This window comes from Callorhinchus milii, unplaced genomic scaffold, assembly GCF_018977255.1.
Source record: "Callorhinchus milii isolate IMCB2004 unplaced genomic scaffold, IMCB_Cmil_1.0 Scaffold22, whole genome shotgun sequence".
Lineage (NCBI taxonomy): Eukaryota > Metazoa > Chordata > Chondrichthyes > Chimaeriformes > Callorhinchidae > Callorhinchus > Callorhinchus milii.
The window spans coordinates 7368462-7393487 of NW_024704763.1; the positions used below are offsets into that span (position 1 = coordinate 7368462).

The following is a 25026-nucleotide window of genomic DNA, read 5'->3' on the forward strand; positions in this document are numbered from 1 at the left end:
ACGAACATTGGTTGCGGCCAGGACTCATTTAAAAAACAGCTTCAAAGCCAGACTCTTAGAGAGATGTATCGTAATGTTACCCGATAGTGAATCACGAGCTTAATAAGATACTCACATAAGCTCCACTTTTGCTGAAACTATCCACCGTTCCCCCAGTTTTAATGCCTAAAAATTATTTTAAATAACGTGCCAATTAGACCTCACCTTCCTTAACCTGACCCTCTAATGGTTATGAATGCCGGACGTCAATCAAAATCAAGCTCTCACGTACATCACCTTGTCCAGCAACTCATAGAGCCTTAGAACAGAGTATCGCCAGTGGAGGATCATATATTGAAGAGAAGAGGATTATATATTGTCATTTTCACCCACAAAATACACGGTCAATTCACATTATAGTATATTCTGTGAAGCGCTTTGAGACATCTCGGAGATGTGTTAAGGTGCTATATCAAATGCAAGGATTATTATTATATTGGGTTGACCTGCAGTAACCCTGAGCCCTCTCTCTCTCTCTCTCCATCCATCCATTCCAGAGGTATCTCTCAACACTGCTTCTAAATCTGGACCTTAATGAAGCTTTCAGAGATGAACAAACAATAGATATAGATATATATATATATATATTTTAAAAATTACACTTTTAGTGGCCCTATATCATACCGTAATAGGTTCTGATACTATGAAGGAGGTGATTCTTCATAATAATCTGCAGCAGCTTAGACATTTTATCAATAATCCATTCCCTTTGTATGAAAAATTTATAAAATAATGTGACAAAACTATAGCTCTAGGTCATCTAAAAAAGTTATACAGGAAGAAAAAACACAGCAGAATTATATATATATATATTATATATATATTATATATATATATTAAAATTGGATTACTTTGTCACCCGGTACTTAACCTCACAAGTTTGAAGGGAGTTTAGACTGAATGGATTCCAGGTCAGAACTGAAGGTTACTGACCCCTTTCTGGGCACAGTCTGGTCTTTAGATATCGTAGCTGAAAAGGTAGCAGCAGATGCTCCAAACAACTGTCCCTGTGGTTGCGGTAAAGCCCCTGAGGACATTTGCCGTGAGAGAGTTATACGTTCAGGGATGGAGCTATATGGCTTGCTGAGTTGTTCCGCCTTAGAAGAAGCTGTCAAACCACCAAAGGACTCCCTAACCGAGGGAGGACTTCCTCGACTCAGGGCTTGGGCCACTCCTTGGGGCAGCAGTGGCTGAGAGACAGAAATCATCTTGATGTCCTGTGTGAGACATCCTCTTTGCAATGCCGGTGCGCCCTTCAGGGAGAGAGTCTGTGGCATCAGAAGCGAGCTGTGGGAACCCGACACAGCAGGCGAGCCACGTGGAAGCGTTCTCCCCGTTGCCTGGCCTTGGAAAGACCCCGTGGGGGTGCAGCGCAGAGATAAGGTTCCCGAACGGTGCAGGGTGGACATGGGAGCGGGGGACATGTGGCTGGCTTTGCTTGGCTGCTGCAACAAGTGGCCCGTGGTGTTGGTTTGGAGACCTGACCCACCACCGAGCGGGAGTTTGCAGTTCACCGACGGAGAGCTGGAGCCGAATTGTGGGAGTTGGCTTAGACTGACCGAAGGGGAGCCAGCTTGGGGCAGTTGGCTTAGACTAGCCGAGGGGCTGGCCGGCACGGGCAGGTGAAGTCCTGGCGACTGCGCAATGCCTGATAAGGCAGTCGGAGCCCCGCCCGCCTGAGGAGAGTTAGACGTGGGCTGAAGATGCTTCAGTTGAGGAGGGGAGGAGCTGGCTGTGGGCGGGTGAAGCTGGGCCACCACAGGCGAGCTGGGCTGGTGGGTGGGCTGCAGCACGCTGGCCATGAACTGCTGGAGATGTCCTCCCGAGGGCGTGGGAGAGGAGGTGGCCGACCTGGGCTGCCGAGGGTGTGTTAACATTGACCCGCTGAGACACGTGCGAGCGTGAGGGTAGGCCGAGCTGGTGGGGGGGGAGCTGGGTGATGGTGGCGGGAGCTGGCTCAGCCCCAAGCCCAGCCCCAGGCCGCTGTACGAGGAGCCCCCGAGCAGCTGGTGGGGGTGGAAGAATGAGGCCTGGGGGGATTCTGGGCAGGGCGTGTGGAGGTGGGAGGGGGTGCTGCATGGAGACCCGACTGCGGAAGAATCTGTGGTAGGAGCTCCAGCTGAGGTCTGGTTTCTCCTCACCTCCCCTGGGGTCTGGCAGGACTGTTGCCCCAAAGAGCTGAGGATGGATATCGGTGGTCGGAAGATGCCCCCAGGGAGGCAAGGATGGTGATGGGTGAGCGCTATGGCCACTGATGTAGTGGCAGCTGCCGCCTGCAATGGGGCTTGGATCAAGGGTGGCCAGATGACGGGGGTTGGCGGGGAAACGGTGGGCAGTGGCCTCTGGATGTTCTGTGCCATCTCTCGGTCATGCTGTACAATCTGCTGTATTATCTCCTTCTCCTGATAGTTGAAGAGCCCGGAGTTCAGGTCATGCTGGACCTTGTGGAGCAGAGTGGAGTTCTTCTTGCCTGCGTGGAGGAAAGGACACAATTTAAAATTATAGAATTACATTGGTATAATGTCTTTCACATCGGGAGGACGTCCCACGGCGCTGGATGAACTGAAGAACTGTTGAACATGCGTCAGTCGATGAACTGAAGCGTGCCAGCATCTCCTCCTGGGTTTTTCTGCTGCTCGATCGCAAACCAAAACTGTATTGGTCGGATCTGCAAACGGGCTGCAAACCGGTTTTCGCCCCTCACCTACACAGTCACTACACGGCACAGTCAAGCGCATTGAGACGTTTTGACACCGTGATAACCAAAGTCCGTCTGCCTACTTCGGTGAACGTTAAAGATCCCACAGCACTATTCGAAAAGATAAGGGAGTTTCTGTTTTCAGATGTCCTGGCCAACAGTTCCTCAAATAAAATCAGTCACTTACTCCATCGCTGTTTGTGGGACACTATTTGTGCGCAAACTGGCTGCTGTGTTTCGCCCACAAAATACACAATCAATCCATTTCACAATATATCCTGTGAAGCGCCTTCAGATGTCTCGACGATATGATAAGGCACTATATCAAATTATTATTATTGAGGAGCTGCATCAAATGGATGAATTATTTATTATTGGATTGTTATTACTATTGTAATTCACAATAAATCAGGAGAACAAAACGTGCATAAACACATATTAGGGAATTAACAGGTCCTTATGCTATTTGTTTGTGGTCAATCTGACACACACGGAAACCAGTCACCATGCTTAAGAGTCAAACTAGACAAATTAACATTCAGTTTGTGTTATTCTCAAGGTGTTCTGACTAAATGGCATCAGACTGGGTAATGTAATGAAAGGAATGAAGCCTATCTCATGTTCTGGAGAGGTGACTGAGCTAATTCAGTCTGTTAACTCACAATGTGAAACCACCAGATCTGCTGTTAGATTGTCCTATTAAATATTGCAACAGCTACAAGAACAAACTGAATAAATGAAAGTCCACTTGTCAACGTCATATAATTAAACTCGTAAATATCACGTTATATTAGAATTACAAGACAGAAACAGGCCATTCGGCCCTAACAGTCATGCTGTTGTTTACAAACCTCTACCACCCTCCTATCCTCCTTTATTCCCTTCTCAAGTATGCAAGCTATCTCTGAAATGCGTTGATGCTCTTTGCTTCAACTACAGCTTTCGGCAGTGAGCTCCTCATTCTCACCACTCAATGTACAAAGAAGTTCCTCCTAAATTCCCCTGTTACTTCCTGTCTTATATTTATGCCCTCTGGTATGGACCCACCAACAAGTGGGAACAGTCTAATGAGGGCACCGACACATTGTTCTTTTGCTATACAACAAATGTTACATGTATACAGCGCGTTTCACATCACGAAGATGTTTCAAAGCAATTCCCATGACTGGGTGCCTAACTGGAGTGGAAGGCATGGCTATGGAATGTGGGGGAGGGAAAAGTGCGATCACAAAGAAAGGCCTTAACAAGAACAAATTACACTTGTAGAGTGCCCTTCACGTCGGAAAGACATCCCAGGGCACTGGACGATCAGGGGTTTTGGATCCGAGCTGGAAGTTGAGGTTAGAAGAGTTGGAGGGCAGGGGGTTAGTGGAGGGAGGATGGCCGAAGGCACGGTCGAACAGGAACACGGGACTTGAAAGAGGCATGAGGCAGAGGGATTGAGGGATAGAGTTCCAGAGTGGGGGCAGAGGCGCAGGTGCTAATGGTGGGGAGGGAGGGTGTGAGGTGAAGGGACCCGGGGATGGAATTCCAGAGACTGGGAGCAGCACAAGGGTAGACTAATCCATACAGAATTAATTGCTATCAACATCTCCATTACTGAAGCAGGATGATAGAAGGTGGACTAGATTGATCTTGGTCTCTTTTCATCCAACAATTCCTTTGATTTTACGTTCCTAACGTGGACATCAATGGAGTGGCAGGTTGGGCGGGGGCCATGAGAAAGCGATCAGAGCAGTAGGTTTACAGGAGATCACTATAATCATGGGTTGAAGTCAGCTTTGAGGACAGCACACACACACATTAATTTAATCTGCTGGAGTAACCCTATTTCAGCACAAAAGCACACTGCAGCCGCAGGCAGTCAGATCAGAATTTATTGGACTTGAATTGTTTTGAATCCTCTCAACGGCACAATTGAAAGATTAAGCTCTGGGTCTTTTAATGGTAACCCACGTTCCCAGTATTGTACGGCAAAGTCGATGCACAATCGAGTGAGACTTGCATTCAGACACAACACAACTTTTGTTTTCAATTTGGCAATTCTGGTACAGGTTGGATATTTGAAACGTTGTATAATCGCAATCTTTTACAACACATTAATGCTTTAATTCCAATAATCCTATTGACTGGAGGTATTGATGGATTTCGTAATTAGTTAGGCTGACTAATCCTTTATTCTCCTGGAGATTTTACTTTCAGTGGATTTCCAACTGTTCTAAATGGGTGGAAAAAAAATCAACATTGAATTCCATTAGTGCCATCGACTTCAATGAATTCTGCACTTTAGTGGGGTTGAAATCCCACCTGGATCTGGATTGACTCAATTTATGTAGCATTTTAGGACATCCAGAATTTGGAAATTTCTGAAATACAATCTTAATTTTGAAGCCAGTGTTCTGTAAGTTTCTTTTAAGGAATCCACAGAAGATTAAAACTGAATTGGATGATTTGACAATAATAACTCGCATTTGCAACAACTTGCATTTATATAGCGCCCTTAACATGGGTTGGGTGCTGGAGGTAATGTCTGGATGTTCTGAAATGCTACGTAAATCTAGAACTGGGGTATAACTTCTTCTGTAAGGGAAGAATTAACACAAAGTGTTATCTGCAGAAATGCTGAAAAACTTTGACTCCGAGCAAAAATATCATATCCTGTGCACAACCCTGATCCTTAGATGTTTTTAGACAGATTTTAGCACAGTAATTTGTACTTTCAGATATGCCGGCAGTAGGGGTCACAGGTTCTGGGTAACGAAGGGCACATTTAGGGCAAACACTGGGAAGTATTCATTTATATCAAGGGTAAATCATAGCCTACTATTATGAAGGGTGTAGAAGCCAAGACACTGGACTCAACAACATCAACTTGCATTTATGTAGCCCCCTTCATGTAGGGTAAAGTCTTGGAGGGCTTTACGAGGATGGAGTTAGATGGCGAGTAAGGGAGAGGAGGTTGCCAAGGCATGGTCAAAGAGCAAGGCTTTGAGGTGGGGGTTCAAAGACAAAAAGAAAGGCGAGGAGGGGCAGTTGAAAGATTAGAGGGAGCGAGTTCTAGAGGTTAAGACACATTTATGAAATAGCTCAATGCTGTGATGGGAAGACGGTAGGGCAGGGATTCGCGAGGGGTGAGACGACCTGAAACACTTTTTTGATCTTGTGAACGAAGCTGGACAGAAACCATGTCTTGGAACGAAAGTACACCCTTGTATTTTACCATACCATCCAGGTCTGATCAATCAAATGCTATTTTAAAAGAGTAATGCATTCCTGCAAAATTCTTCTTCAGCGGAATTGATCTGATTGTATGTCAGCCCCCTCATGTCTACCATAGAAAGACATCCTCTGATGCACACTGGAATACAGGAACCACTTCAATGAGATTCTCTTATCTAATAACCTGCTTGTTCTGGGATTTATCTATGTTCTGGCATCCACCCAAGAAACCTTAAGTGCAGATTAAAAGTGCACAATATTTAAGAACAACAAAATGCATTTAAGTACTTAAGTAGAGATTGCACACGAACACGACCGGTTTTAATGGTGGTAAATGAGGTCTGTGTTTTCAGCAGCGGTTAATCCTGAAGTTCTCTGCGCTGGCTTTAAAGATCGCAACAGATACACAACACTTTAATTGCGCACAACTATTCATATGACTAACAGCAATGGAATATGATGTGCTTTATTAGATAAATATAGCATTGTGTGTAATGTGCTCCTATAATAATATTATAATAACAATGTTTGACGCAGTGCCTGATCACATCATCTCAATGTCTCAAAGGGTTTTGCATGACTTTACTGTAAAGTGTAGTGACTGCCTACTTGAAGGTAAATTGAAAGTGGAATAGGATGAATATTTCAAAGGATCATTATAAAAGGGTACAAGCAAAGGGACTGGAGTAGGTAGGCACAGTGGAGGTATTAGCATCAGGAAAGGATTTGGTTGACTGAAATCACTGGGAAATCTGCATATGTATGAATATTTTAATTTGTCAGATATGAAATGTACACTCTGTCCCCTAAGGGATGCACCTTGCTTACCTAATCCCAGGGGGTACAGGCACAGGTTGGAAGGAGCCAAGGCTTGGGGACCACAAAGTGTGCTGCCGGAGTTAACTAGCTAAACCCAGTGTGAAATATTGTGAACACTGGCACGCTTCTGGTGCTTGTCCAACTGGGCCCACCCTGCAGTTAGAGCTTTGGCTTGCAGGATCATCAGGAGCCAAGAATCCCAGCCCCAATGGCTGTTCTGCTCCAAGACCACGTTCCCTTGGAGCCAACTCAGCCATTAGGAGACCCCGCTTTCCCTCCCCAAAAGGAACATAAGCATTACCTTTTATCATTTTGCCCACAAAATATACAGTCAATTCACTTTACAGGGTATTCTGTGAAGCGCTTTGAGACATCTCAATGATGCGATAAGGCATTATATCAAATGCAAGGATAATTAATATTTATTATCTATGGTCAACTACATCAGGACTGTGACAAATAGTGTTAGTACAAATGACTGTCACAAAAAAACGTCATGAGACTTAATATTAATTACTATTTAAGCACTTTGCGACTTTTTGACATGATAAGGCTCTGTAAATAGAGAAGATCCTTCTTTTTTTATATATCTGAGTCAGCCATCAATTGCTTCCGACCACAGTGTGTTCCTTGCAAGCCAGAAATTCCTGACGACACAGCACCTTTAATAGGCAATCTCTTCAGTTGATAAAGTTATAATTGTTTCAAGAATTTCAAATTGCCTCAATGCAAAACAAATTAATTGTTGTCTAGTCCGATCACACCTCAGAAGCCGGCAAATGAAACCGGATAATAAAGATCTTTCAACAAGATTGAGAATGTCACATAATGAATTCTGGATTAAGTGGATTCGAACCGCTGACATTTGACTTTTTGTCAATTAAGAAGTGACAATTTGTTCACTTTTGAGTCAGTTTATAATGGGAAAAATCCTTACGTTTGGTCTAGCGGCTTTCACGTCAGGAGGATGTCTCAAAGCTCTTTACAGGGCAAAGTTTAATGTTTTGTCGATTTTAACCAATTTGTTCCAAATTGCACCTAAAAACTTACCTCTTCGACTATGCCTATGGTCATCTCACTTCCCTTCCCCCCTCGGCATCCATGCTTGCCACTATAAATACTCAGAGACATTAATGTACGCGAATGGTACTATATAAATGCAGGTTGTTGTTGCTGTAAATTAGTTGTCCCAAGTGCAGGCAGATTAGTGCAAAACCCCCTTACCTGAGGTCTTTAATCATTCACACACTGGATTAAAAAGAAATTAGAAGGCTGCAAAGTTTAAGTGATTATTGATGAGATGTCACAAATAGAACAGTCAGCTGTGAAGTTTTGAGCTTTGACTACTCTGAGAAATGAAGACCATTAGGATCTTCCTGGAATAAGTGGCTGATTTCTCCTTCTTTGGGACCTTTCCTTTCTCCCCTTCCTCCCCCTCCAACCCCCCCGCTTCCATACACACACACACACAGATTTGTCTGGAAGATTTGTCATAGAATTTGGGCTGAAAATAAAACAATATAATAATCCTTGCATTTGACACGGCGCCTTATCATGTCGGTGAGGCGTCTCAAGGATTCGCTGTAAAGTGTAGTGACTGTGTATTTGTAGGCGAATGTGGCAGCTAATTGTCACACAGAAAGTGCCGCAAACAGACTTGAAAGAACGGCCAATCATAGCCGGCCTGAACACTGGGAGAAATTCCTTTTCTTTTTCGAATAGTAGTACGGGATATTTAACGTCCACCTGAACAGGCAGACAGGGGCTCAGTTTAACATCTCATCTGAAGGTTGGCACCTCTGACAATACAGTGCTACCCCTCCCTTCCTCTACTCCAGCACTGTATTGGAGCGTTAGCCAAGCACGTAGTGGAACAAATAAAATACAGGAGGTGATTGTTGATTGTTGGTAAATAGACTGACTTTGGAGGTTGAATTGATAATGGAGTTTTACCAAGGTCAGCGCATTTACTGACAATCAGGGAACTGCTGGCTACTGCATCTGGGAAGTGAGATGCAAAATTGCAAAGCAGAGGCAGAAATTTAAGTGAAGGTTTCAGATGAAAACGCAAGAGCAAATTTGGCGAGTTCACCTGACATCCAAGGTTACATATCAGCAATCAATTGCTCGCTGTCCCCTTTCTGTTGAAAGCAAATATACAGCCTAAAATTACATCTAGTCCTAACCCATCTTAGATGGGTTAGTCATTGTGGAGAAATAATAATAATACTCCGACAACAACAAATTACATTTTATGGCGCCTTTCATGTCAGGAGCACACTCCAGTGCAGTCCCAAAGCACTGACATATATATTTGGGAATACAACGGTGCAGGAGAGGGGATTGGGAGATTGAAGCTCACGGCACAGACAAGTTGGACTTATTTCGAGGCTGTAAAGTTCTTTGTAATTCTATATCTATGTATATACATATTCCCTCTTTCGTCTGTACCATTGGATGTACACCTGGAAGATCTGTTTGGAGCACAAAAGCACAAAACCTCAGACATTCAGTTCTTCGGATGAGATGTCTGCCCTTTCAAGCGGATGTCAGCGATCCCATGTCACTATCTGAAAAGAGAAGGGAATTTCTCCCGGTATCCTGGCCAACAATCCCACCAAATAAAACTGGCCACACACTTCATGGCTGCTTGTGGGACATGGCCGTGTGCAAATTGGCTGCCACGATTGTCTACAAAAAATGCACAGTCACTTCACTGTACAGTTAATTCCTGTGAAGCACTTTGAGGCATCCTCTCAACATGAAAAACACAATTATAAAAAGTTTTTTTTTAATTATTATTAACAGTAAACCAAAGTTTTAAGTTTGCTTCATTCATTTATCATCTTTATTTTGGGGGAAAAGTGCAGAATGAAGTACAGCTGGTCAGCTCCCAATTAACCGTCATAAACTAGGTCTGTGAAATATCCTCTGAGAAAACTAATGATCCCCATCCAATGTCCTGAAATGTCAGCTTCTTTGGCAATAAAATCCAAATCTCCTGTTCCTTCAGTTATTGCAATGATTTGATTCTCAACATCTGCCTTTGGTTCACTCATGAGACCCATATGAATTAACTACCACCGTGTTCTCATATCGTAATAGATATATCTGAATAGTAGTAATTATACTTGTGTTTGACACAGAGCCTTTCGCATCGGGAGGACATTTCAAAGTGCTTCATAGGAGTTTATTGGGCCTTGGGACATCCTCCTGACGTGAAAGGTGCCATATAAATGTAATCTTGCTGTTGTTGTTATCAAGTGTAATGACTGTGTATTTTGTAGGAGATTGCCGCAGCCGATTTGCGCCGAGCACAATCCCACAAAGAGCCACAAAGTGAACGATCTATTTTATCCTGTTGGCCAGCACATGGGAGAAACTCCTTCTCTTTTCAACACTGGTTTGGGATCTTTAACGTCCACTGAACAGGCAGATGGGACCTCATCTCATTAACATCTCAACCCCACCAATGCAGCGCTCCCCACAGCACTGCACCAGAGTGTCAGCCTAGACTGCATGAGTTCAAAGTGGGGCTTGAACCCCCAACCTTCTGATTCAGCAGCGAGAGTGCTACCAACTGAGCCGGGCTGACACACCAGTCACGGTATTTTATTTTCCGGTCAAACAAGTGAGCATTTTAAAGTGGCTCATCTCAAAACAGAATCTAAAAACGAGACAAACTCAGTTTTGCTTCTGTATTTAAAATGTCAAACAAACAGCCTTGATTGCTTTCACTCACAAGCAGAACATTTTACATTATTTTCCCTGCGTGTTTTCATCACTCGGCTAACTTTAATAAGAAGAATTTTTACTTTTGATGCAGAGTCTTTCATGTCGGGAGGACGTCCCAAAGCTCTACACAGGAATTAATGTACAGTGCAGTGACTGTGTTTTGTAAATGAACATGGCAGCCAATTTGCACCCATTAGTGCCCCACTCAGCCTCCGCGAGAGCGCACATTCACGATCAATCTGTTTGACGCATCTTTCCAAGGGTTAAAGCTGCCCTGTAACATTGAAACCAAGCCAATATCTCGGCAAAATTCCCAGCATGCATATCCCCTTGCACTACTGCAGTCAATTGATAATAATAATAATCCTTGTATTTGATGTAGCGCCTTATCACATCATTGAGACGCTTCACAGAATATACTGTAAAGTGGGTTGACTGTGTATTCTGTGGGCGAAACGCAGCAGCCAATTGTGCACAGCAGCGTCCCACAAACAGTCGTGGGTTGAGTGACCAAATTATTTTGGGGGAAGGGATGATAATCCCTGGAAAGCGATCTGCCAATTGACTAACAACCGGCTTCCTACTTACTGCTAGGTAAACAGAAGCGCGTGGAGTAAGGAAACTTGCCTAAGGTTTCACCCTGCCTGGAAATCAAACCTGGGTCCTTGCGCTTGCGAGGCGAGCGTACTAACCACTACACTATGGGACTCGTGAAGGATTGATGAAGGATTTTTCGAGCCACGGCAAGGCAGCCTGTTCTCAGGACAGTCACTTGGCAGCAGCTGCATTAAACGGCTGGGCTATTGGCTTCCATTGTTAAACCGAAACCAATCTAAGTATTGCGGACTCAATAAAACCTTATTGAAATGCAATGAAATCCATCTTATCACCGTGCTGTCTGGAAATGTAGTAAATCCTAGCCTCTTGATATTCTGAAATACGTTTAACCAGACTTGCTGTCACTTGCGGTACACTATGCAACTCAGGTCCCATTTATGTATAGGACTCACATTTCTTCCGATGGTTACTTTTAATAACACCGTCTCGGTTGAAGGCAAGACATTCCTATTTATAATGAACGACAGTGACAATAATAATAAATAATAATAATCCTTGCATTTGATATAGCACTTTTCACGTCTTCTAGACGTCTCAAAGCGCTTCACAGAATATACTGTAAAGTGAATTGACTGTATAGTTGTGGGCGAAATGCGGCAGCCAATTGCGCACAGCAGCGTCCCACAAACAGTTGTGGATTGAAGTGACCAAATTCTTATATTTTTTTCTTGAGGAATTATTATCAGACGTGTGGAGTAAGGAAACTTGCTTTCCTCACTGACACATTACATTGTTCAGAATAAATAAATGGTTATGCCATGACTATTTCATAACATACTGTGTGTGTAATGGTTAGAGTAATAAGACATACACTGACATTATGTAGTACAAAATCCAAGGTTTCAAAACCAGGTCTCTCACTTGCAAGGCAAGTGCTCTAATCACTGAGCTACAGTGATTTGATATTGCTCCAAACTTCATTGTGGAAATTGTATAGAATTTACAGGCAATTACTGAGACAGAAAAGGGAGTTTCTTCCTTTGTTCTGGCTGACAATCCTCCCAAATAAAATTGGTCATTCATTTCAAGGCTGTTTGTGGGACATTGCTGTGCGTAAATTGGCTGCAACCTTCGCTTACCAAATACACAGTACAGTCCTGTGAAGTGCTTTTGAGACATCTCAATGACATGACAAGGCATTATATTGAAATGCAAGGAATATCATTACAGAATGAACAACAACAAAATTATATTTTGTATAGCGCCTTTCACGTCGGGAGGATGTCCCAAGGCGCTGGACAATCAATGTTTTGGATCAGGAAGGGTTGAGGGCAGGGTGGGGAAGGACTGAGGGTGGCTCGAAGAGGAGGGTCTTGAGACGGATCTTGAAGGAGGCAAGGGAGGGGGCGAGGCAGAGGAAGTGCAGGATGGAGTTCCAGAGGGTGGGGAAACAACACAGAAACTAGCCATTTGGCCCAATTAATCCAAGCCGGTGTTTATACTCCAAATGAGTCTCCACCCCTCCTATTGCCCTCTCCCGTAGCCCTCTATTCCCTTCTTCCTCATGTGTGTAACAAGTATCTTCTTAAATACATTGATGCTTTCTGCATTGACCATGACCTCTGGTAGTGAGTTTGCTCCCCATTATCACCGCCCTCTATGTAAAGTTGCATAGAAAGAAAGTTCCTCACTTTTAGATCTGTTAAGGTGGTTTCTTATGTTTAAGTCCCCTTCATGTCTCCCCTAACAAACCTCTTCATGATTTTAAACACCTCTACCAGGTCCCCTCTCAAATAAATGTCCTTTGCACATGAGCAGCGCATTTTTGGATCCGTTGAACACCAAGTGGTTGTGTTTCCATTCGTCTGTAGTGATCTTTTGATACTCCCTAAATCTGTCCTTGTCAAATGCAGGTACGTGGCCACGGGCAGTTTTTACTGATTGTCTTAAATTAGACTGGTGCGCCACGGAAGTTCAGAAGCAATAGCAAGTAGTGAGCATGTGATCCAACAGCAAGTCTTTTTAATGAGCGCATTTAATGTGGGTTGATTTGTTAGATTGTACGCAAGTAGCAAAACGCATCAATATATGTAAGAGAAAACTTGATATGTGCGTGTGGGAGAAGGGAAAGGAGGGCAATAGGAGGTTTGGAGGCCCGCTTGGAGTGTAAACACCAGCATGGACCAGTTGAGCCAAATGACCTGTTTCCGTACCTTATCACGCTATGTGATTCTACATGTGTAATAATAATAATCCTTGCATTTGATATAGTGCTTTTCATGTCTTCTAGACATCCCAAAGCGCTTCGCAGAATATACTGTAAAGTGAATTGATGTATATTTGTGGGCAAACACGGCAGCCAATTTTGCACAGCAGTGTCTCACACACAGTCATGGATTGAAAATGACCAATTTATTATTGTTTTTTGTTTTTTTGGAGGGATTATTATTAGGCGTGTGGAATTACGTGTGTAATAGTTGGTCTACCAGGAATACTAATAATAATCTTGCATTTGATATAGTGCCTTATCATATCATCGGGACGTCTCAAAATGCTTCACAGAGTATGCTGTAAAGTGAATTGACTGTATATTTTGGGGCGAAACGTGGCAGCCAATTGTACGCAACAGCGTCCCACAAACAGTCATGAATTGAGTGACCAAAATATTATAATTTTTTATTAGCCCCGGAAAGTGATCCGTCAATCCACTAACAACCGGGTTCCTATTTATTGCTAGTGTAAACAGAGGGGGGTATGGAGTAAGGAACTTGCTTAAAGTTTTGCCCTGCCTGGGAATCGAGTCTAGGTCCTCTCACTTGTGAGGCAAGTGCTCTAACCACTGCACTACAGGACTCCAGAGGAACCAAGACAACAGTAGATGGTTAACTGGTTTTCAGCATGTTAGCTTTCTTTTTCGATGCAGCTTTTAGGCATTTAGAATGACTTCTCTGACATGACCTGGATTATTTCCTGAAAATGTACATTTTTTTTTAAGATAAAATGCACAAAGCAACGATGATTTCTTTTGCCCAGTCGCCAGATGGATTCACATGTTGTTACGAAGCCAGAACTTTGCTTGCCTCTGTCTAACTCCATTTAACAATCATCTCTGCTGTAATTGCATCCATCCCCTGGCTATTTCCTTGCCTTCCCCAGCCTGCCTACATTCTCTCCATTAGCAGAGATCCGCACTTTCACTTCATGCCCAGCTCATAAATACCAAATGATTGCTTTGAGCACTGTTGGGGTTTAATGGACCCATCTTTTGTATCCTTTGTCAAAATGTTCCCTTCTATTGTTAGAAGACTTTCATCTTATCTGGGATGATGATTTTCTCTGTTCTGCACTGCTTGAATGTTCTCCACTCAAGACCTCTCCCTCTCCCATAGAGAACAACTCTGGCCTCTTGTGAAGTCAATTAGTTGTTTGATGACTCGCGTGAACTTTCCCTCACTATTTTCATTCTCTTTTGTATACTTTGCGATTTGGGTACATTCTTTCATTCCAAGCAGGTGCGCAATACTCCAGATAATAATCTGCTGATAATAATAATAATAATAATCCTTGCGTTTGATATAAGACTTTTTCATGTCTTCTAGATGTCTCAAAGCGCTTCACAGAATAGACTGTAAAGTGAATTGACTATTTGTGGGCAAAACACGGCAGTCAATTGCGCACAGAAGTGTCCCACAAACAGTCGTTGAATTGAAGTGACCAATTTTATTATTTTTTTGAAGGAATATTATCAGGCGTGTGGAGTAAGGAAACTTGCCCAAGGTTTTGCCCCGCCGTGAATCAAACCCAGGTCTCTCACTTGCAAGATGAGTGCTCTAACCACTGAGCTACACGACTCTTCAACAATAACAGACCAGCTAGCTTGACTCATCGGCAGTCCTTGATGGGGCAGATTGGGGGCAATAATTCTTCCCACTTAGCTCCTGCTAACCCTGCAAGCCAAAGCCCAAATCGGTGGGATGGTCCTAACTGAACGAGCAGTGCGAATCTTGCCAGACATGCTCTCAAAGCATCAAACATTCTTAGCTGCCGGCCCAAATGTAAAGCTGCAAGCAGTGAGTGCCCTGTTTTCCCCAAAATTACGCAGTCACTTCGCAATAAATCCTCCAAAGTGCAGTGAGACATCCTCCAGGGCACATAGATTTAAGATAATTGGGAAAAGAACCAGAGGTGAGATGAGGAGACATTTTTATTCCACAGAGAGTTTTTACGATCTGGAATGCACTGCCAGAAAACGTGACGTGCTATAATATTCTATGACTCTATGATGGGAAGGCATTGTATCAAATGCTAGAATTATTATTATTATTGCAATTATCATAATTCTGGAATGACACCCTGGCTCATCCAGCAAATTGTCCCTCACTTGCTCCCAGGAGATCTGGATGAGCAGTATCTCTACTCAGATACTGCTAAGCTGGAATGTCCGGGCACAGGAGACTGTACTGCACTATTAAAGTCCATGTCACTTTTTTTGTGACAATTTCAATCCACGTTTGCAGCTCGATCCACATCTCGTTTTATGCCAGATGGAACCACGCGAGGTGATTGATGCAGGAAGTGTTCAGATAGAGTGCGAGCCGAGAGCACATGACTGAGAGAGATGGTGTGATAACAGCAAAGGAAGGACTTGAACTTGCATTTTTATAGCGCTTCACAATGTCGAAACGTCTCAAAGTGATTTCCATTAATTACTGTCGAGAGTGCGGTGATTGCTTTTTAGGCAGTCATTTCCGCTGGCAGGTCTCACAAACAGACAATCTTATCTGGGGCATTGCTGGCCAGGCCACCGGGAGAAATTCCCTTCTCTTTCTGAATAGTGCCATGGGATCTTTCCTGTCCACCTGAAAGGGACCTCGGTTTAATGTCTCAGCTGAAGTACGGCACCTCCGACCATGCAATCCAAAGCGCTATTTGGAAAAGAGAAGGACGTTTCTCCCGGTGTCCAAGCCAGCAATCCTGCAGATAAAATTGCTCATGGCTGTTTGTGAGATATTGCCTTGAGCAAATTGGCTGCTGCAATCATCAACAAAATTCACATTCACTATATTGAACAGTAAAATTCTGTGAAGCGCTTTGAGACATCTCAATGATGTGATAAGGTGCTATATCAAGTGCAAGGATTATTAATACTGCAGTGAAAAGTCATCCTAGACTGTCAGCTTAAGTTACTTTGAGTCATTTGCTATACTCTTGATCCGAAAGATTTAGGTGCAAGTCCCAGGAATGTTAAGCTTTGCAAGTCTCGCCTTATTGAGCCTTGTAAGCTCTCATCTGGTATCATCTTAGTCAATTTCTGCTGTTCCCTCTCCATGACTTGCGATGTCCTTTCTGGATCGTTTAACACCAATGAAATAATCAGAACACAACTGCATGATTAGATTGGAGTCTGAGCTGCCAAACTATGTCAGAAGAGAAACGGGAATGAGGAAAAGTAACTTGTGATTGCAGCGTTGAAATGTGTAAATCTGAATATGAATTACACAAATGTAATAAGTAAAGCTGCAAATACAGTCCTTATCGAAAACTGTGAAGCTCTTTGAGCCGTTTCGACATAATAAGGCACTATATCAAATGCAAGGATTATTATTATTAATAATAATAATAAGCTGTTGGGATAATGTATTGCCATATATAGTACTGTCAATTTTTCTAATATAATCAGCTTTGCATTTATGCCTGGAAGAGCTTTCACCGGCAGAAACCGTAAATATAAAGTGGAATTTCAAGAACTCAGAAGCATTTTGAATTGGTGCAATTCAAATACACAAAATTGAGAGGAATTACAATTTCCAATTTCGTTCAGTGTGATTCTCTGACTTGCTGAGGCACCCACTCTTGTGTATGTATGTGGGTGTGTGTGTGCGCATATAGTCAATCTCCACTGAGAGATGGAAGTCCTCCAATAGAGATTAGTTATCATGAATTGTGCCATGAGCAGCAATTATAAACAGTACTTGCCAAAGCATTTCCATTGAGCTTTATAGCAGAATCCATTCATCATAGTTCTAATAAATACTGCATTGCGCTGCATTATTCTGAAGCCATGCTTGAGGACTACACTCTAGAGATCCGGAATTCCACCCAGTTTTATCCTGCGAGACCTTTAGTTTGCCTTCACCTGGCGTGTCAGCGTGGCGCAGTGGTAGCACACTTGCCTCTGTGTCAGAAGGTTGTGGGTTCGAGACCCACATCAGGATTTGGAATCACATCGTCTAAGCTGACACTCCAATGCAGCACTGGGGGTATGCTGCATTGCAGAAGGTGCCGTCCTTCGGTTGAGACGTTAAACTGAGCTCCCTGAGGCTGTTCAGGTGGACATTAAAGATCGAATGCCACTATTTGAAAAGAGAAGGGAGTTTCTCTCTCCCAGTTTTCTGGCTAACAATCCCTCAAATAATATTGGTCACTCACTCCATGGCTGTTTGTGGGATGCTGCTGTGCACAACTGGCTGCCTCATTTCGCTCACAAAATACAGTCAATCCTTTTTACAGTATATCTTGTGAAGCGTTTTGAGAACATTTCGATGACTTGATAAAGCAAAGATTATTATTAATCACAATTTAAGATCATGCAGAATTGTGGAAAATTTGAAATTATAATTTGGGATCCTCCCGAAAACCAGCTTCCAAAGTAAGGCTGAGTGGAAGAAATCTCTGTGCACAATGTGAGACTTTGAAGGCAGAAAAGAACAGGACTCGCAGGCTAAGGCTGGGTGGAATTTCGGCCGTCGGAGTTCATTAAGATCACGAGGAGAGGTTGACTGGCTCATCAAATTCACTGATGTCCTTGGGGCGAAGGTGGGGAAAAATCCAGATATCACTGTGTGAAGAAGTACAGATGCCACATTCTACCACTCTGAAGCACTTAGAAATGGACATCCACCCTCTGTTCCAGCCCTGGGTTAGTCCCACCTAGGTTAGTGTCCGCCACCTATCTTTCACACTGAGTTTCGGGCTCTGTACCCTTCACGTTATTTGTCCGCATTGGCGGTGGCTGACAAAAATACTGCAGGTACTGGAAGGATACAACGGGAGTCACAAGACTGCAGCACAATCTCCAGACAAAAAGCTCTTCACTGATTTATAGAACTCAAGGTGAACTTTCTCAGATCTGAAGGATCTGGCATGGAGCAGCAAACAAAGACGACAAACCGTGTTAAGAGCGCCGTGCACTGAGCCTTAGTGTTATGATAACTGCAGGTGACTGATGCTGTTGCAAAAAGAAACGGGGCTGTAATGTTTTAATCAGGCGCTTCCTGGATTTGTTTTAACGCAAGTGTTTCCTGAATGTTGGAACAAAATGACGCTCAACAATTTCAATTAAAGGGAGATGCAATGAAATCCTGAACAAAGCCATTATTGAATACGCATTCATTTGTCCAATAAGCAAGTAAAAGCAAGTTAAATACACTTTACTGACACGAGCAACTTCGAGCTTACATTCCAGGCTGACACTCCAGTGCAATGCTGGGGGAATTCTGCATTGTTGGAGGTGCTGTCCTTTGGATGAAACATTAAACCGAGTTCCCGTCTACCTGTTCACGATCCCATTGCAAAAGAGAAGGGAGTTTCTCTTGGTGTCCTGGCCAACAATTCGCCGAACATCTGAGTCAGGACTTGAACTCACATATTCTAAGCTGATGCTTCAATGTGGTGCAGGGGGTTGGTGTTGCATTGTCAGAGGTGCCGTACTTCGGATGATACTTTCGACCGAGGTCCCGTCTGCCTGTTCAGGTGGACGCCAAAGATCCCATGTCACTATTCGAAAAGAGAAGGGTGTCCCAGCCAACAAATCTAAATAAAATTGGCCGCTCATTTTATGGCCGTTTGTGGGACATTGCTATGTGCAATTGTGCTGTTACATTTGCCTCTAAATACACAGTCACTCTGTTTCACAGTAAATCCTGTGAAGTGCTTTGAGATGTCCTTCCGACGTGATAAAGTGCTACATCAAAATGCAAGTAATGTTATTAAGCATAGGCTGTTTCTGTGTTATTGCAATGTACAAATTGGCTACTGCGATTGCCTACAAATACCCAGTGACTCCACCTTGCCATAACTTCTGAAGTGTCTCCCTAGACTCTGAATTCCAAGTCCACATGTGGGGTCTGACCCCCAGCCGTCTGACTTCGAGATGAGTGCACTACCTATCGACTGAGCTCAGGCTGGCACAATTGCAGTCAAAGTGTACGAGTTTTGCTTGGAAAGACGGAGATTAGTTTACTAATAAGAATGGGTTACATAGGAAGAACTCAAGAAAAAAAAGCCATTATCACTATGGGTCAAGTTGGCTTATGCACTGAGGAATTTCGCCCCACATTTCTTATTCTCAAGAGAAATACATATAATTCACCTGAACATCCAGCAACTTTCAACAGATGTGATTTCTTTGCCCCCGAGACTTTTCTTTCTCATAATTAAATGTAATTTGAAGTCCTCTCCTCGCCACCTTCAGGTCGGGAGGTGACATAATCGGGAAGGATAAGAGCTCCTTCTGGTGCTTTCTGTTTTATCATTGCAGCGGCTGTAGTACTGGGGACTGGCAATGTCACATTGGCTGCAATGTTGGCGAGCTTACTTATCTAACGAGCTGAACCAGCTATAAGCTGACTGTCACTGGGAAGAAATGTTAGGAAAGTAGGCTATCCTTGCTAAATATGTTGCGTTTGCAAGGCAGGGGATCACAGTGTGAAAGACAGCTGCAGAACTCCTCCATAAACTCATGATGCTAATAATAATAATCATAATAGAAAAAATCCTTGCATTTGCCTTTCATGTCTGGAGGACGTCTCAAAGTGCTGCAAACTGTAGTGACTGTGTATTTTGTAGGTGAACCCATGCATCACCAACTTACGCACTGCAGTGTCCTACAAACATCCAAGAGGTGAATGGGGGATTGTTGACCAAAACACCAGGAGAAACTCCCGTCTGTTTTCGAGCATTGCCATAAGATCTTTAACGTCCACCTGAACAAGCAAACAACAACAACAACAAATTGTACAGCGCCTTTCACATCGGGAGGACGTCCCAAGGCCTTGGAAATCCTCTAGACATGAAAGCGCTATAGAGGAAAGAGGAAACCTCAGTTTAATGTCTATAACTGAGACAGGATCTCAGTTTAAAGTCTCATCTTAAGGACAGCATCTCCATCAATGCAGAACTCGCCCATCACTGCATTGCAGTATCAACCTAGGCTATGAGCTCATTGTCCCAAAGTGAGGATTTTGAACCAAAAACCTTGTGACTCAGAGACAAGTTTGCTACCAACTGAGCCAGGCTGGCACTGGAGTTTGTAGAAACAGGAATTCCAGTGCCAACTGGAATGCTGTTCACTGAGCAGTGCCTATCTTGGCTAAATTGCATCACACAAGTTGGTTTAGAAGTTCAGCGTTTGTTCTCAAACTACTTTGTCCTCAGGATTGCCTGTTTTACGGATCATTTGCTGCACTCTGATAATTAGATTCTAATTTGCCAACTCTTCTTTCGCGAGACCTTCTTCAGTCACAAGCAACTTTCCAATTGACTAGACTGCAGTCACAGGAGATGTTACTTTTAGTCTCATCATTCTGAAGGGTTCTGGCCTGCCGTAGACAAGGACCATTTATCCTCATTGCTGCAGGAAATTTGACATGAATCTTTCACAACTGGAAGACCTCCAATGAAAAGAAAATCTGTAGGGAATATCTACCGATCTATTTCATGAGAGCTTATTTCTGTGAATACTTACGGAATCAACTTAACCAACAACTGGAAATGTTGTGACTAACAGTTAAGTGTGAAATGGTGTCATTATCTCGTTGGGGAGCTTCAGGAAGGCTGACGATCTGCCTGTACTTTGGCTGTTGTCATTTACTACTGTTAGGGCTCACACAGTTTAGGCTACGCTCCAGTGAAGTGCTGGGGGAGCACTGCATTATCGGAGGTGCCGTCCTTCAGATGAGACGTTAAATTGCTATTTTGGTATATCCCAAACTGTTACTTTTCTCTATTCTCTTTAGTGTCGCACATGAATAATAATCCTTGAATTTAATATAGTGCCTTTCACATCGGGAGGACGTCTTCACAGGATTGTACCGTAAAGTGTAGTAACTGTGTGTGTGTTTTTTGTAGGCAAACGCTGAAGACAATTTGCACACAGCAATGTCCCACAAACAGCCATGAAGTGGTGGAATGTCCCACAAACACCAATTTTAGCTGGTGGATTGTTGGCCAGGACTCAAGGAGAGAAAGAGACTCCGTTTTAACTAGTGTGTTGGGATCTACGAAGTCCACCCTAACAGGCAGTCGAGACCTCGGTTTAACATCTCAACAGAAGAACGTTACTTCTGGCAATGAGGGGCTCCCCCAACAAAGCACTGCACTGGAGCATCAGCCTAGCTTAGATGAGTTCAAAGTCTCAACGTGGGAGGTACTCTACTTGACATTGTGTTTTGTTTTACGCTTTCCCCGAATCCTGCCAACATCAATCACCTCAAGAGGGCATAATTCAGAATGCTGCGGAATTTATTTGAAATTAAATGTGACAGAGGGAATGCAAAATGCTTTTGTAAAAACCGTCCTGACGGGAAGGCTCACTGATTACGGGGACCTTGAGTGAAGTCAGTTTCTCACCAGTACTGCTTAAGGGTTTGTGGCAGCAAAGTCAGGGAGCCGAGGCTGGTGTGGAGTGAAGGGGGGAAAGAAACGTAATTAGGTAAGCAGGATGGGTCCCTCCAGGGAGAGAGTGCATTCCATTCCAACAATCCATCGCTGGGATTCCCATGTGTAGGTGGGATGCAATGGAATTCTCAATTTGGTCAGGATACTCTTAAGCACGATGATGGCTTTCCATAAGTGCTGACCGAAAAAAAAACCGCCAACATCAAGCAAGTAGAGAAAGCGTCTGTACCTATCCTGTCGAGTCTGTCGAGGGCCACGGTTTCAAAGGCACGTCTCATCATGGGATACTCCTCCAGCACCTCGTTGAAATGGTCCACAGACAGGGAGTAGAGACGGCAGTAAGTGTCCGCCCGAACACTCGCCGTGCGACGTCCCCTGGTCAGCAAACAGATTTCTGCGGAGTGCAGGAGACAAACAAAACTACGGTAAACATTAAAAAAAAGTGAACCACCATGTAAACTCGTGTTTCTGTGGTGGACAACAGTATGTACACATGCCTTGGTTTATCAATCAATACCATAATCATAATAACCCTTTGTTTGCTTGACTCCCTACCAACCTGCCCGCTCTCTCCGCTCATCAGGTTCCGGGCCTGCTCCATGTCTCCCGCCCTACCATCGGTGGCCGGGCTTCCAACCTCTCTGCCCCCACACTCTGGAACTCCATTCCACGGTCCCTTCGCCTCGCTTCCTCCCTTACATCCTTCAAGGCCCTTCGACGGTGCCTTTGGTCTCCCTCCCATCTCTCCACCTTCCCTCACCTCTACACCACCCCTCCCCCATGCTCAGACCACGAAATCTGACTGTTCAGCGCTTTGGAATGTCCTCCTGACGTGAAAGGCGCTCTATAAATGCAATGTTGTTGTTGTTTCAATAGAGCGCCTTATCACGTCGTCAAATTGTCTCAAAGCGCTTCACGTAATTTACTATAGAGTGGAGTGACTGTGTATTTGTAGATGAACACAGCAGCCAATTGCACACAGTAATGTTCCACCAACAACAATGAAATGAACCACCAATTTTATCCGGGGGCTTGTTGGCCAGGGCACCGAGAGAAACTCTCTTCTTTTTTCAGATAATGCCATGGGATCTTTAAGATCCACCTTAGTGAGATAGATGGAGCCTCGGTTTAACATTTCATCTGAAGGACGGCACCTCCAACAATGCAGCACATCTCTTTCTATCCCCACCGTGGGAGGGAGGGTGTGGGGGGAATGCAATGCAAAGACATGCTATCCTCTGATTCCTATCAATTACTTTAACCACGTGAAACCAATCCCTTCTTCCCAGCCCCAGCAGCACATAACTATTGAGTACTCCCTGACTTTAGTCTGCAAATATCCTTGTTTCCTTCAGCATGGGGTTCTCAAGCACAAATTGGCCCACAAACACATGATCGCTCCACTTTACTGTATATCCTATAAAGCGCTTTGAGACATGCGCTCGACATGAATGGCGTTAAACCAAATGTAAGGATATTATAATTCCCTCTGAAAAGCTAATGTGGATTCTGTGTCAATGGAGGCAGGGCATTGTGTGTCCCAAGAACAGCAACAACAAAATTACATTTGTATAGCGCCTTTCACGTCGGGAGGACGTCCCAAGAGGCTGCAGGATCCCAAGAACTCTCTGTGTAAAACAATATCTGAACTTTGCATTCCCACTTCCTTTGCATTTCACTTTTTCACAAGATCACAAGAACGGTTCGGATAAAGAAGACCCTTCGGTCCATCTGATCTCAACTCTCCAGAACACCCATCCTGCCATTCCCCCCATTAATTAGCCTCTGAGTAAAAAAGAACTTCCTAGTGTCTGTCCTGAAATTGTCCATTGCAGCGCTACACCTGTGTCATCTTGTTCTACTATCTTATTACATCCTAAAATCAATTTCAGAATTTTTTCAATCCTATTTAAAATGCTCTACTCTTTTATGAGGTCGCCTCTGAAATGTCGTCTCCCAAGACTGAAGAGCCTTAACTTGTCTAAGCGCATAGCTCATTCCTCTAACGTGATGAAAAACATTGTCCTTTTCATTTCCATTTTAGACAATCCTAATCCCATGTTCTCCACTTATCTGCTTTTTAATGCTCATCTAATGTCAACTAAAGTCAGCTCAATCCACAGTCAACTTTCACCTGGAGAAGCCGTTTGAAAATGTCATCGCATCTGTGTCAAACTACATGTCTTCTTTCCTTCACTACACTAAACCACTGAAAAGAATAATTCATGAAATGGGCTAAGATTTGCCGATTGGCTCTCTTAACCTGCAATTTGTAGGATTCCAGATTTGAGCACGTCATTCCTTGGCAAACGAGCTGTGTGTTTGTAAGGACTCAGCTGTGCTTTCTCTCCCTGCTGTGCAGAGACATCTGAAAGATGCTGACTGAGACTCTGTGGTTAAGCTATTGCTACCTATAGCAGATTGAGAATGAATTGCTTTCACACAGCCATCACTGATGAATTAAGCTGCTTTAATTAGTTGAAAACTCCATCAAGTCAACACTGGCTTCCAAATCTGCAACAAAGCTTTAGCACTGTTGCTGACCCTATGCACTTTTTCTCTCTCCTTCTGTGCCGACAATGACATGCTCCATTTGGCTGAAAGGAGTAGTAAAACCAAAAAACTTTCTCTTGTTTCATATGAATATCCAAAAGGAAATGTAGATCTCAAACGTTGACTCTTGATTTGCTAAAACATAGCCTTGGTTCTTGTTTTTTTTGTTTGTTTTATCCTTTCTCCGTCATGCAGGAATGATGTATCAGAGACCTTCACAAAGTTAGGTAGGATCCCAAGCAAGGGAGAAAGGGGGAGGAGATGACCAGCAACACTGTTGAAGAGGTCATTTTTTTAGGTGGGGTTTACAGACAGATAGTAGGTGAGGCGGAGGAGTAGAGAGAGGGAGTTCTAGAAGTGTAGAATCAAGGGTGTAGAATCTAAAGGCCACGGATGATGGCACAGAGGTGAACTGGGGATGTTATCAGTTATCCAGGTGCGGGCTGGGGGGGAGCAGAGAAGTGAGGTAGGAGAAGATCACAGAGATTGGGGGTGATAGGGCATGAAAGTTGTGGGTGGAATCGGGAGTGTATCTGGAGTCAGGGCTGGAGTGTGTCTGGAGTCAGGGCTGGAGTGTGTCTGGGGTCAGGGCTGGAGTGTGTCTGGGGTCAGGGCTGGCGTGTGTCTGGGGTCAGGGCTGGAGTGTGTCTGGGGTCAGGGCTGGAGTGTGTCTGGGGTCAGGGCTGGAGTGTGTCTGGGGTCAGGGCTGGAGTGTGTCTGGGGTCAGG

At 43.9% G+C, this 25026-nt stretch overlaps 1 protein-coding gene across 1 annotated transcript in view; it reads right to left on the reverse strand.

Moving 5' to 3' along the window:
* Positions 1-911: 911 nt before the first annotated feature.
* Positions 912-25026, reverse strand: part of LOC103189620 (potassium/sodium hyperpolarization-activated cyclic nucleotide-gated channel 3) — a 114970-nt gene continuing 90855 nt past the window's right edge. The window contains exons 8-9 of the mRNA XM_042343141.1: positions 21975-22139; positions 912-2509 (exon numbers count right to left, since the gene is read on the reverse strand). Of these exons, the coding sequence (XP_042199075.1) occupies positions 912-2509; positions 21975-22139 (1763 nt within the window). The remainder of the gene's footprint in view (positions 2510-21974; positions 22140-25026) is intronic.